Below are 13,152 nucleotides of genomic sequence, written 5' to 3' on the forward strand. Positions count from 1 at the left end.
ATATATGTAGATACATGGTATAAGGTGAGGTTTTAGGGACATGGGGCTAGACTCATGCTCAGCTAAACAACCGCAAACTAATGGTGACTGCTGTAGGATTTACAGTGGCAACCTGTAACAGCCTAGCAGAGGATGCCCTGAATGAATATGCATTGTTGACACCCACATAGACACAGTAAGTAAAGATCAGGGCCTTGAACCCACAGGTAAACTGACAAGCCTGTTCCTCTCAGGCTCTGTAGGGTGATAGGGCTTCCCTTGGGGGTCCAAGTGCAGAATGTCCACTGTGTACAAAAACTAGCAACTGCAGCTTCCCCTTCCTGAATGCTTACAGCCTGAGACCCCTTCCCCTGTGCCGAGGTTCCAGGTGTCTGAAGTAGTATGTGTGACTCCATCAAAGCCCACACCCCACCTGACCCCAGCTTCTGTCCACGTGTGTGTTGTTTCTTTAGTGTTCTTGTCCTCCCTTCATTCCCTTGACACCCTAGTCAGAGTTCCAGGACCCAGGCCTCATGAGACACAGTGCTAGGAACAACTTCAAAGCTCCAGGAATAAAATGAATCAGAGGAAATCACCAGCTTCTTTTATAGAAGTGTCCTTTAATTTCAATCTTATAAAGACAGATGCCATACTACTTAATTTAAAAAGGTATGTATATTTATAAAGGTATAATAATCCATTTACTTCCAAAAAAGATGGGAAGGCTTGAGCTTTGAGAAGGCTCAGTAAGTAGAGTTGCCTACCACAGAAGCCTGGCAACCTGACTAATCGCTGGCATCATTTGTTAAGATGGATGGCAAGAACTTACTCCATAAAGTTGTTCTCTGACCTCTACACACTCACCAGAGCATGCACAAGCTCCCACACACATACAATTTACGCACATGTATAACAATACATATTTTAGTTTTTAAAAGAGTATAAGAGACCATAATTTAAAATGTAAATATATAAACACAGAGAGCAGATACTTTTTAAAAGAATTTGCGTTTGCACTATGACCTTTAAATGTCATGCCTATTAAAAATGGACAAGACTGCTCAGAGAAAAAAAGCTGGTTTCAGATCTGACACCAAAAAACAAACCAAAAGTAAGATGACTTGAGTACATGCCTATAAGCCTAGCACTTTCCAAGTTAAAGCAGGAGGACCTTGAGTTTGTTTGCTGTCTCAAACACACACACACAAAACAAAAAGTAACCTGGAGTCTCAACTTTTCCCACAAAACAGGAAGAAGCTATTAATAGTCATAGAGCCCTATCAAAATAACTGTATGCCTGCTGTCTCAACTATTTCAGGAAGCTGAGGCAGGAGGATAGCTTATGCCCAGGAGTTATAAACCAACCTTGGTAATACAACATGACCAAGGTTAAAATAAGGAAAAGAGAGAAAGGAAAGCTATTCTGGAGCAATTTGAAATGGCCGACTAAGCAAAGGCTCATCAAGCTAAGCCCCAAATCAAAATGGCTAACACGTATTTTTAACAAATCAAATAATTTTAATAGTCACATACTGTAAATAAACCTCAACTATATTCTCATTGTCCACATATTAAAGATGCTAAAGTAAGTCTGATATTGCTCAATAGCAGATCAAGATCACTTCCTGCCTACCATGACAAGACTCAAGAGTTCAATCATCAGTATCACAAAAAGAAAAAAAATGTAAACTTTATTATTTAAGCCATACACCAAAACATACACCAGAAGAAACTGCTATTAGTTCTTAGAGAGAAAAAAAAACATAACACATTCAAACTCAACTTGAAAGACAATTCCCCATTTCTATAGACCTAGACCATCTCATCTTACATAGGTTTCAAATTTAGAAACCCCAGTAATTCTACAGATGTGAAAAAGGAAATATGGAAGGAGGAGATAGATGTCTGAAGATTACTGCTGCAGACTTGAGGGAAGCCTAAAGAATCTGTGTCTTCCAATAGCTCTGCATGTATAAAATGGAAGAAGGAAAGAAGGAAAGGAAGAAAAGGGGAGGGGAGGGAGAAGGGAGGGAGAGGGGAGGGAAGGGAGAGGAAGAGGGGATGGAAGAGGAGGGGGAGGGGGAGGGGAGGGGAGGGAAGGGAAGGGAGAGCAAGAGGAAGAGGAAGAAGAAAAGGAAGGGAAGGAGGGAGGGAAATAAGGAACTAGGAAATAGTTTAATTACTATGAACTTCAGTGGCAACTTAAGACATTTTTGATCTATTTAAATCTATTCAACCAATGCCTTTTGGAAGCAAAAAATTTTGTGTGGGCCTAAGATTGATGTGTTAAAAACCCATGGGTTTTTTGTGAAATGAAATTTTATATAAACATATACATTTAAATCCCATAAGGTTATTATTAAGACTTAAAACAAGAGAAAGAATCACAATTATAAAAAATTCAAACAAGAATGAGTTTGAGGGGCTGGAGAATTGGCTGGGGGGTTAATAGCACCTGTTGCTGTTATCGAAAACCTGGGTTTGATTCCCAGTGCTCACATGTTGGCTCATGGCATCCAACTATGTGTAACTCCAGTACCAGGGACACTCCCTCTTCTGTCCTCAAGGAACACAGTGAGCACAAGGTGTATTTGTACTGCACATACATACACTCATACACATACACACAAAAATAAATAAACCTAAACAAAAGATTGGTTTGTACAAAGGACTCTTTCAGCACTGATGAGACTTGAAGAAACATTATCTAGTGGCACATGCCTGGAATCCTACAACTCAGGAGGGATTTACAAACTAGCCTGAGCTACACAGTGATTTTAAGACTAGCCTGGGCTAGAAAGAAAACACTATCTTAGAACAAAAACAAAAATAGAAGATAGTAGCTAGACTTGACATGTAGGCCTCTACTTAAGACACACAAATTTCACTTTGGAAAAAACATCTTAGTACATCAAAAAAAAAAAAAACAAAAACAAAAAAACACCTAATTGAATAGGTTTTACCTAAAGTCTTTATGAAAATTTCAGTAGGTCAGAGAAACTGTGACTACTAATGCAAATCCCCACAGCATACTGAATTAGCCACTTATACCACACACCCAAGACACAGATAAGCAGAATGTCCTTTCAAACTTTTCTTTCCATAACTACACTTTTCATTTATTTACTTTGTGTGCCTTATGTGAAGGTACACTTCAGCTTGCATGTGTGTGGAGGTTAGGGACAATGCCTTCCACCATATGGGTCCCACTACTGACCCTGCCTTTACCTGGGGAGTTATCTCATCAGCCCTACTTCTTTGAATTTAGATATTAATTGTTGAAGCATCTATCCAGCAGAAAAATACAAAAGACAAATGATTGCCAGTGTACATATGTATACAGGTCAATGTAGCTACATATATTTACATGTCTATTCAGTAAAGGAACCTAAATTCATTAACACACTGAGGAACAACGATCATACCTAGAGATCAGATTATTAGTCTCTTAATACCATTCTTGAATTTTAAAGAAAAGGAGCAGGGGGAGTCTTTTGGACACAAGAACAGGACAAAAAAGAAAAGGTCTAAAAGTCATTTTTTTCCTTTTGTTTTTATATATTTCTTTATTCTGACAAAGGTGAGGGTCAAACATTCACTTGGCAAAGTACTGGCCATCCAAGCATGAGGACATGAGTTTAGCTCTCCTGAACTCATGGAAACAGTGGGGTGCTCCCTGCTCTGTAATTCCCGTGCAGAAGAGGTGGTAAACAGGCTGATCCATGGAGCTAGCTGACCAGCCATTCTAGCTACTTCCCTTAACACAGTTAAGGGAAGCTAACACAAAACAAACTCAATGGGATTTTTGGAGAATTTTATCTCATAATGATTTATGTATGCATTTTTTTTTTTTTTACCTTACTGGTCTCTTGCTTATATATGGTTTCCAGATTCAGTGAAAGACCTTGTCTTGAAACTAAAGTCGAGACGCTCCTTCCTGTCCTCCACCACAGTTTTTCCAGTCTCTTCCCCAGCCCTGTAGCAGACAGTTTGCAGGGGCCTATCCTCCCAAACAACCCCCATTCCTTGGCAACTCCTCCAAATCTTACAGTGGACCCAGCTTTCCTCATTCCTGTACCCCTTCCCAGCCCTGCCTTCTAGCCCATCGTGTTCCTTTGTCAGCCACCTACAGCTACATGCACTTTTTACCTGGGATCCCAGGAGCCACACACCTGACCTGGACTCAGGTCAGTGTCTCCCTCAGCTATCATCTGAAAACCTTCGTCCTGCAGTAGAGGGGAACAAATACAGAGACCCACAGCTGGACAATGAGCAGAGTGACAGACCTTTGAACTCAGTCTTAAATGGGATGTCTCCATCAAAGCCCTCCCTTCAGAGTAAAGGAGGAGGAACACTTGTAAGAGCCAAAAAGATGGAAGACACCAAGGATACAGTGCTTCCCAGACAACAGGTCTGACACATGAACTCAAGAGTCTATGGCAGCAGGTACAGCGCACATATAGCTCCAAGCCAGATGGTGTCCCGGTAGACTTGGGACCCCATCCCTCACTCGAAAGCTGCCAAAGTGCCCAATGCTCAAAAAGGTTTCTCCAATGGAGTCTCACTAGGAATAAAAAACAAACTCCATAGTATTTGGAGAATTTTGTCTTATTATACTTTATGTGGGCACTTTTTTACCTTATTGGTCTCTTGCTTATATATGGTTTCCAATTTTGTGCTTTTATGGTGTGTGTCTCAGCATGTATATGTATAATATGTGTGTATGTACATAGTGTTTTCTTCGGCTTTTTTTCTGTTTTGTTTTGTTTTATTCTGGCTTGTTTGTTTGCCTGTTTGACCTCTAAAGACAGAGAGAAGGCATGCAGTTAGATGGGTGGAGGAGGTGGGGAGGAGATAGGAGGAGATAAGGAAGGGGAAACAAAGATCAGAATCTATTATATGAAAAAAATATATTTTCAATTAAAAAAAAAGATGGAAATCAACTAAGGCAGACACTTTCCTTACATTAACTTCTGCCTTTCGTGTGTGTGTGTGTGTGTGTGTGTGTGTGTGTGTGTTTTCTAATATTCCTTGCAACTAAACACTGCAGTTTAAAGGGAAATGCTGCTAAATTATTTGACACTTTTGGTAACCAACTGTCTGGAATTCATTGCAACCTAGGCCATAGGAAAAGGCTACAATCCTAGCAACTGCTGAGCTATAAGCCGAGGAGAATCTGGGTTCCCTAAGACTATCATACAGAAGTCATACTATCATACATATCATACTATGACTAAAGAACCCATTTTTGACTGCAAAATACACTTTTATTTTATTGTGTACAAAACATACAGTAAGCTCTTTAAACCAAGGTTATATGGAATGTTACAACCTCCATAACTCAGTCTAATGACGCACAAGATCTATCCTTGAGATGAGTCTAAAACACTAAGTAGTTTCCCCCAAGAGCTTCTAAACCTTACATTCACAATAATACACTGTTCCAACAAAAGGTAATTTACAAAGGAGCACTAAGGTAAGAAATAGAAGTAGAAACCAAATCACCGTACTCTTACCCTTCTATATACCCTTTCTTCTGTATTAAAACATGTCTCCTTATCACTAAGTCTACATACAGCTATCAAAGAGAAGAGATTATCCTATTCACAAATAATTACTACCTTCTGCAAATAATTATTGGGTGTTCACTATTTACTAACACCAGTCTAGGCACTAGAAATATGTCAATAAACAGGAACGACACAATCACTTCCTTTTTGGAAATGAAAGTCTAATAGGGGATGCCAAACAGCTAATTCAATTAGATAATATGTACAACACTCAGAACAGAGACTTTCATATAGTAACTGTTCAATAAATACCACATTAGCTTTCTGGGCAAAGGAATTTATTTCTGTAGTCCCAGCATTCAGTAGGCTCAAGCAGGAAGATTTCTGGGAACTCAAGGTCAGCTTGGGCTACCTAGTAAATTCCACTATCAACACGGGCTACAGAACGAGACTTTGTCACAAGATACATGACATCAGGCATAATGGCACATGCCTTTAATTCCAGTACTCAAGAGATAGAGGCAGGAAATCTCTGTGGGTTTGAGGCTAGCCTGGTCTACAGAATGAATTCCGGGACAGCTAGAGCTACATACTGAGACCTTGCCTTGAAAACAAACAAAAAATACAAAACAGCTTAGCTATGAATATGACCACTTAAGTTTCTAGTAATTAGCTTTACAGATACATACTAAAAAAAGCAAGCTTACTTAATTCTCTAATATCTAGAGATTCTTCAGATAGTTTCTGTCATGGTTAGTTTTATACCAACTTGACACAAGCTGGAGCCACCTGAGGAGGGGACTTCAGTTGAAACATTGCCTCTATAAGGTCAACTGTAATCAAGACTGCAGAGCAGTTTCTTTTTTTTTTTTTTTTTTTTTTTTTGGTTTTTTGAGACAAGGTTTCTCCGTGTGGCTCTGGCTGTCCTGGAACTCACTCTGTAGACTGGCCGTGAACTCAGAAATCCACCTGCCTCTGCCTCCCAAATGCTGGGATTAAAGGCGTGCGCCACCACCGCCCGGCTGCAGAGCAGTTTCTTAATTAGTGTTTGACAGGGCTGGGCCCAGCTCACTGTGAGTGGGGACATGCCTGGGTAGGTGGTCCTTGGTTCTATACGAAAGCAAGCTGAAAAAGACTTGATGAGCAAGCCAGTAAGCAGCACTCCTGCATGGTCTCTGCATCAGCTCCTGCCTCCAGGTTCCCATCTGGTTTGAGTTCCTACACTAGCTTCTTTCAATGGACTGGGACAGAATACATAACACAAAATAACCCAAATAAACCTTTTCCTCCACAAGTTGCTTTTGGTTGTAGTGTTTCATCAGAACGGCATAACCCTAACTAGAACAGTTTCTAAATTGAACGCCCTTACTGCAACCAGTGAACTAAACTATGCTTAAGAAAACTATCCTGAACCTCCAACCTATTTCTTGTAAACCCATTCAAAGCTAGGCAGATCTAACGGCCTTTCTTGCCCAGGAGTCTATGTAACAGAATAGGTATCCCTGCTAAGAACCATCCAGGTGGAGAGCTGGAGCTGAGTTCCCTGTGGACTGGCAGGCACTGCCTCACCAGAGCTCTGATCCTTGTGATGTCCAGCTGTCCGCTCCTTCAAGTCTTCCAGTAAGTCTCTTAAAAGGTTTGTGTTTCATACACTCAACTCTACCTGATACAGTTTAATAGAAAGATCATTCTATAAAGATGGTTTTACAAACACAATTTCTAAAATTGAGTAAACTATAGCATTAAAATAAATTAAGTTTCACATAAGCCCTGAATTAAATCTTCAGGACCTCCCTATCAATAATGAGAGAATTCAAGCCAGCAGGATAGCTAAGAAAGTAAAGACACCTTCCACCCAGCCTCTAACCTCCAATATTTGTATCATCACCCACAAACAAAAGAAATAAAATGCAATTCAAGGGGCTGGAGAGATAGCTCAGTGGTGGAGAGCACTGGCTGCTTTCCTGGAGAATCAAGATTCAATTCCCAGCACCCACATGACAGCTCACAACTATGTGGGATCTGACAGCCTCACAGAGACATGAATGTAGACAAAAACAAAACAAACAAAAAAAAAACCAATGTACTAAAAAAATGTAATTCAAAATACTTTTTAAGTTAAATTTTATTGTGTTTAACATACCTCAATAAACTGAAGAGGACTATTTTGAAGTTGAAAGTACTAATTATTATTATATTCTATACTGTACCCCCCTGGTATGGTGTACTGGCAGTACCCTACAGTACTTGGCTTGATTACTTGTTTTGCTCTATTTAGATTTCTACTCTTTATTTATTATTATCTATGAGTAGACTCTAGCACAGAAGGAAGCCCGCTCTAGAAGAGACTGACTTCGGACAGCCATGCTTTATACTGCAAGAACCCGAGAAGTCGGACTTAAGCACATCATGCTCTATTCACTGAAGATTTTGTAATAGGAGCTCAGAGAGCACACAGAACACCACTAACCTAAACACCTACAAGTACATCCCAAAAGCCCTAGTGATCTTCAAGATTACATGCTGTGTCGATTACCCTAATCACTGAGAGAGAGAGAGAGAGAGAGAGAGAGAGAGAGAGAGAGACTGGTTGATTCTTACTTTTGAGATAAGGTTTCTCTATAGCCCAAAATGGTCTCAATCTCACAATCCTGCTCACAATCCAAAGTACTAGGATAAAGATGTGAATGATCATGCCTGGCTAAGATAGTTTAAAAAATGCAAAGTACGGACACTGAACATCTAAGTTACATGTGTAAAGAATTTTAAGATTAATCCCATATATATCTATCACTGTCTTGTGTGCAAATATATGGTATACATGGTTAACTTTAATTTTAAAGAGATGATAAAATTCAGTACTTTGTTCTCAGAGTTCCCAAGTGTAAACACCTTTTGTGCACACACACACTCACACGGCATCCATTTACCTGTTCACATGTGTGTAGACACAGTGCATGTGTGTGCTTATGACAGCCCACTGCTGGGGACACGTGTCTTCCTCAACTGCACGCCGCCTTACTTAGTGAGGCAGGGGCTGCTGCTGAATGCGGAGCTCACCACTTCGGCTAGACTGGCTAGCCAGCTTGTTCTGTGGAGTCTTGTTTTGGTTTTTTTAAATATGCAGAAAGAGAAACCTTTTCCTTACCTTCTAACAGTATATTCAAAGAAGATACTTCTTTCTCCAAAAAATTTCACCCGCCAGAGAACCTTCTCTCAAGAGCTTTATAAAAAAGTTTTTTAAACTACTTCCTAAACTGTTCTACTGCCAGGTTTCTAGTAACAGTCCAGCTAGGAAGTACAGTTCCAAGCAAACAGAATACTATGCTTTTCCCAACATTTCAAGTAAATGTAGCTGATTTGCCTTATTAATATTTTAACTCTCACTGCTTCTTCCTCTGAGTTTAGCAAAACAATGTAAATAACTCACTCCAATGTGTGCAAAAAAACCTGAAAAACCAAGTAAATAAAACACATGTAGCCTTGTAACAAACAATAGTCAAGGTCCTTTACTTCGATATGAGTTCTTACTGCCTTGTAAGTTTCTATTTTTACAACAGAACACCAAAGTTTATAAAATAAAAATAAGACAAGTCCCAATTTTTACTTACCCAACATTTGGCAATCCAACGATACCAATTTTCAGTGAGGTTCCAAACCTTCCAATAATAGGAGGCGGTTTAATTCCGTCTCCTCCCTTCTTTGGGGGCATCTGAAACATCAAAATGAACTTTCAGGACCACCCCTACAAACACAACACATTTCTGTATACAGAATATATTACTGGGTAATAGAAAAGAAAACCTACTGTTTTATATATCAATCCACAACTAAAATAAGAACAAAACTCTCCTTTTTTGGGGAGTGGGGGGGGGAAGGGGTTCTGTAAACAGATCTGATTCTAAAATTTGTACACGAGTCACTTCTGAGTAGTCAGTCCCAGAAACACTGCAGCAGCAGGACTCAAAGATAACCATAAAACTTAGTTGCCATCTTCCATGTTGGCTGCTGACAACCGCCTCCTTAACCTGTCATACTATTTGAAGGAAAGCATTTGGAAGCAGGAGCACAGACACATTCAAAGAAAGCCCATTACAGAAACACCAGCAACCAAGTCACCTCTCACCAACCATTCCTCCATCACTTGGGACCTGCCTTTCTTCACAACTCAACGTTCACCACACTGATGGTCACCACTAGGCCTGGAGGGCCTTCGAACCCAGACCTTTTCACCTTTGACACTGTAGGTAAGGCTAATCAGTCTTCATCAAACTGCTTTTGAAACCACACTCTACACTGGATACTTTGAAGGCACTCAACTCACCCTCTCTTTAAGATCCAACCTAGAGCTTTCATGTATAATGATGCTAAAATCAAGTGCTCTACCAGTAGGCTATACAGCCCCATTTCAAATACTTTCAACCTTTTGACTGACAAGTCCAAACTTTTGTCTCTTCTTGCTTGTCCTGGCTCCAAGGGTCACTGTGTAAAATTAGTCTCACTTTTAACACGGCAATAGGAATCTACTAGGAACTGCAACCTCGCGTCTTAGAAGCTGGAAACTAAAACTGTCCCCGTATCCTGGCTGGTTGTACCTCCTAACGCCACGCTGCTCCTCCCTCCTAACCCCCCCCCCCTTCTGCCCGCCCCAGAAGTGATATTCCAATATGTAATCCCAGACCCGGAGGCCAAGGATCTCCCTTTTTTAGGGTCTTGACACCTGTTCCGGGCCTCCAGTGAACAGCTGCATGGGAGAGCCCGTCCAGTCCTGTGGCCTACAAGGGGTAGCCTACAAGGGGTGCCCCCGCAGCCCAGTAGCCCCGCAGGACCCCAGCACACCACCTATCCCCTCCTGACCCAGCACTGGCGTCCCGCCCTGAGGCAGGACTTTCTCCCAGACTGCGGCGAGGGCCAATCTCGTGGCCGCGCGGCCTAGTCCGTGGGCGCCTCATTCATCCACATGCGCCAAGCTGTCCGCTGCCCTTAGCCCGTCCCGGCGGCCGGTCTCCGGCCTGGAGCCAGCCTCGGAGCCACTGGCCCGGGCGCCCATGGGCTCCTTCGGCCACTCACCTTGCACCGGACTAACGATCGCACGGGGTCCCGGACTGCAAAGACCGGTGTCGCCGGCAGCCAGAGGTAGGGAGGAAGGCGGAGAGAGCGCAGGCCCGGCCCTCCGCCGAGCCGCACGCACGACGGCAGAGGCGACGGAACGGGCGGGCCGGGGCGGCACCTGTGCGCAGGCCACGCCCCCACAGGGTCACGCCCATTGGCCCGGATGCCCGGGCCTGGGTGGGCGGGGCCTGCAAGGGGGCGGCCCTTTAGCAGCGGCAGGCTTTTGCTCCTCTCTACACGTGGGCTTCAACCGGTCTTCCAGGTTTCTTTCTGCTCCACTGCTCCGTTTCTGGGCTTCCCCTTCGTGCGGATCTCTCTTGTCCCTGATTGATCTCACCGAGATCAGCCTTCTCTACCTGAACGGCGCCGCCCTCCTCCCCTTTCCAGTAACTTCTTTCAGACGGGCTAACAGTGAGAGGCCATTAAACTTTCTTCAAGGGAAAGTGGACCAAGGAAAATTTCAGATCCAAGACGCACCTAACAGCCACAGAAGTATATAAAACATTTAACATATATAAAACATCTTCTTCCCCGTCGCCTCACGTACATCCTTTTCCTCTGCAAGATTAAGAACCACGAGAAGGAAACATGATTTCCTGGTTATAAAATGAGACTACTGTAATCTATATCACGAGGTTATTGGTAGGATTCAATCAAATAATATGTATAAAGTCACCTTTGACTACACTATGTACTCCACTGGGGGGAAAAGTTGTTTATTAGGTTTTCTCCAATGACTCTCAAGTATTTGTTACAGTGAATGTTCAAAATTACATTTTTTTTTTCAAACATACCAGTTGCAAATGAAAGGGTGTGAATTGGTTGCTAATCCCCAATTTGCAGATGACAGAATAGAAAAGTATCAGGTAAAGTCACACAACTAAACTAATGACAGAAGACTTATTTCAAACCCTGATCTCACTGCAAAATCTGTTGTTTTTTTTTTTTTAAATTACATTTGTTGTCTATTGTATGTGTGCTTGTATGGATTAGCTCATGCATACAACAGTTCTGGTGAGTTCAAAGAACAGCTTGGAGTCAGTTCTCTCCTACTTTGCAGGTTCTGGGGATGAAACTCAGATCATGAGGCTTAGTTAGCAGCAAGCACCTTTCCACACTGAGCCATCTCACAGATCTGAAACTGTTCACTGTCTGACAGAATCCTTTTTAATAGTGACTTATAAGCAGCAGCTGGGCCACTGTTTATAATAGAATTGCATTAAGGTTTTGCTGTCGCCGCATGAGAGTGATCTGAGGGAAGCCTTAGAGCTTGTTTGATAAATTTTAAAGACACAGTCTCTGTCTTTAGTTTTGTTGTTGTTTAAGGATTGTTACTGTCAGAGCAGTCATGACCTTACTTTATACAGTTACTAATGCACTATACACTCAACCTAGTATCCTTGTCATCAATGTGTTTGTAAACGAGACTGCAGGAGTAACTAGTACACAATTTGTAGCCACCATAAATCTAATTCACATGAACAGTACAAGCCTGACAAATTAAAAAAATTACACTATTTTCAATTACTCTGATCACACACACACACACACACACACACATTATGGCTTTATGTAGCAATGGCTCCCTCTGCTCTCATCTGGCTAACAACCAAAAGCCTACTGCAGTTCTAGGCACCAGTAAAATACAGGGAGTAGAAGAGGGGGAAATGTGTCATCTAGTGGACCTCTAGGAAAAAAGGAAGCATGTCTCAGAAGCCTCTAGCAGACATCTTCCATTTTACTGGGCAAAAACTAGGTGGATCCTTCATGACTCCCGGGTGAGGGGTACTTGGAGTGTGGATGTGCTAGGCAACAAGATAAATTAGTTACATGCCAGGCAGGATAGAATAAAACAACACAAGACTGAATCATTTTCTTCAGAATAACATGATTTAAAACTTGGGAGTTAGTTCTTATTTCTGGAATTTCCCATTTAGTACTCTAATGTGGCAACGGGCATGATCTAGTAAAACCATAGAAAGTAGAACCACGGGTAAGGGGATGGGGTTATAGTACTGGAATCAAGATGTCCCATTCGGTGCTGTAATGGCTCAGTGGTTAAGAGCACTGGCTGCTCTTCCAGGGGATCCAGGTTCAATTCCCAGCACCCACATGGTAGCTCACAACTGTAACTCTGTCCCATAGAATCTAATGCTAGCCTCTGAGAGCATCAGATAGCCATGTGGTGCACAGACATCTAAACATAACACCCATATACATAAAAACAAAACTTAGAGGAAAAAACTCTTCCTTTTAAAATTATAGATATAGATGTGTACATGTTTAGGTAGATGTGTATATGTGTGCATGTATGTGTGTGTGTGTGCGCATGTGCGTGTGTGTGAAGGCCAAAGATTAGCCTCTGACGTCAGCCCCCAGGAGCCAGCCACCTTTTTTTTTTTTTTCAGAGTATCTCACTGGGATGACTGGGACCTAGGGCTCACTCATTAGGCAAGACTAGCTAACTCGTAAGCCCCAGACTTCCTGACTCCACATTTCCGCCACGGGGATTATGAACATATAGTCTCCATACCTGGCTTTTTATATGGGT

The 13,152-nt window shown here is 41.9% G+C and overlaps 1 protein-coding gene across 1 annotated transcript in view; it reads right to left on the reverse strand.

The window, feature by feature from the left end:
• The window catches only part of Ola1 (Obg like ATPase 1), a 123,310-nt gene extending 112,597 nt beyond the window's left edge, over positions 1 to 10,713 (reverse strand). Inside the window, exons 1-2 of the mRNA XM_034496332.2 lie at positions 10,560 to 10,713; positions 9,101 to 9,201 (exon numbers count right to left, since the gene is read on the reverse strand). Of these exons, the coding sequence (XP_034352223.1) occupies positions 9,101 to 9,201 (101 nt within the window). The 5' untranslated portion in view covers positions 10,560 to 10,713. The remainder of the gene's footprint in view (positions 1 to 9,100; positions 9,202 to 10,559) is intronic.
• Positions 10,714 to 13,152: the final 2,439 nt, after the last annotated feature.

The sequence above is a fragment of the Arvicanthis niloticus genome, chromosome 2 (assembly GCF_011762505.2).
Source record: "Arvicanthis niloticus isolate mArvNil1 chromosome 2, mArvNil1.pat.X, whole genome shotgun sequence".
NCBI classification, from domain to species: domain Eukaryota; kingdom Metazoa; phylum Chordata; class Mammalia; order Rodentia; family Muridae; genus Arvicanthis; species Arvicanthis niloticus.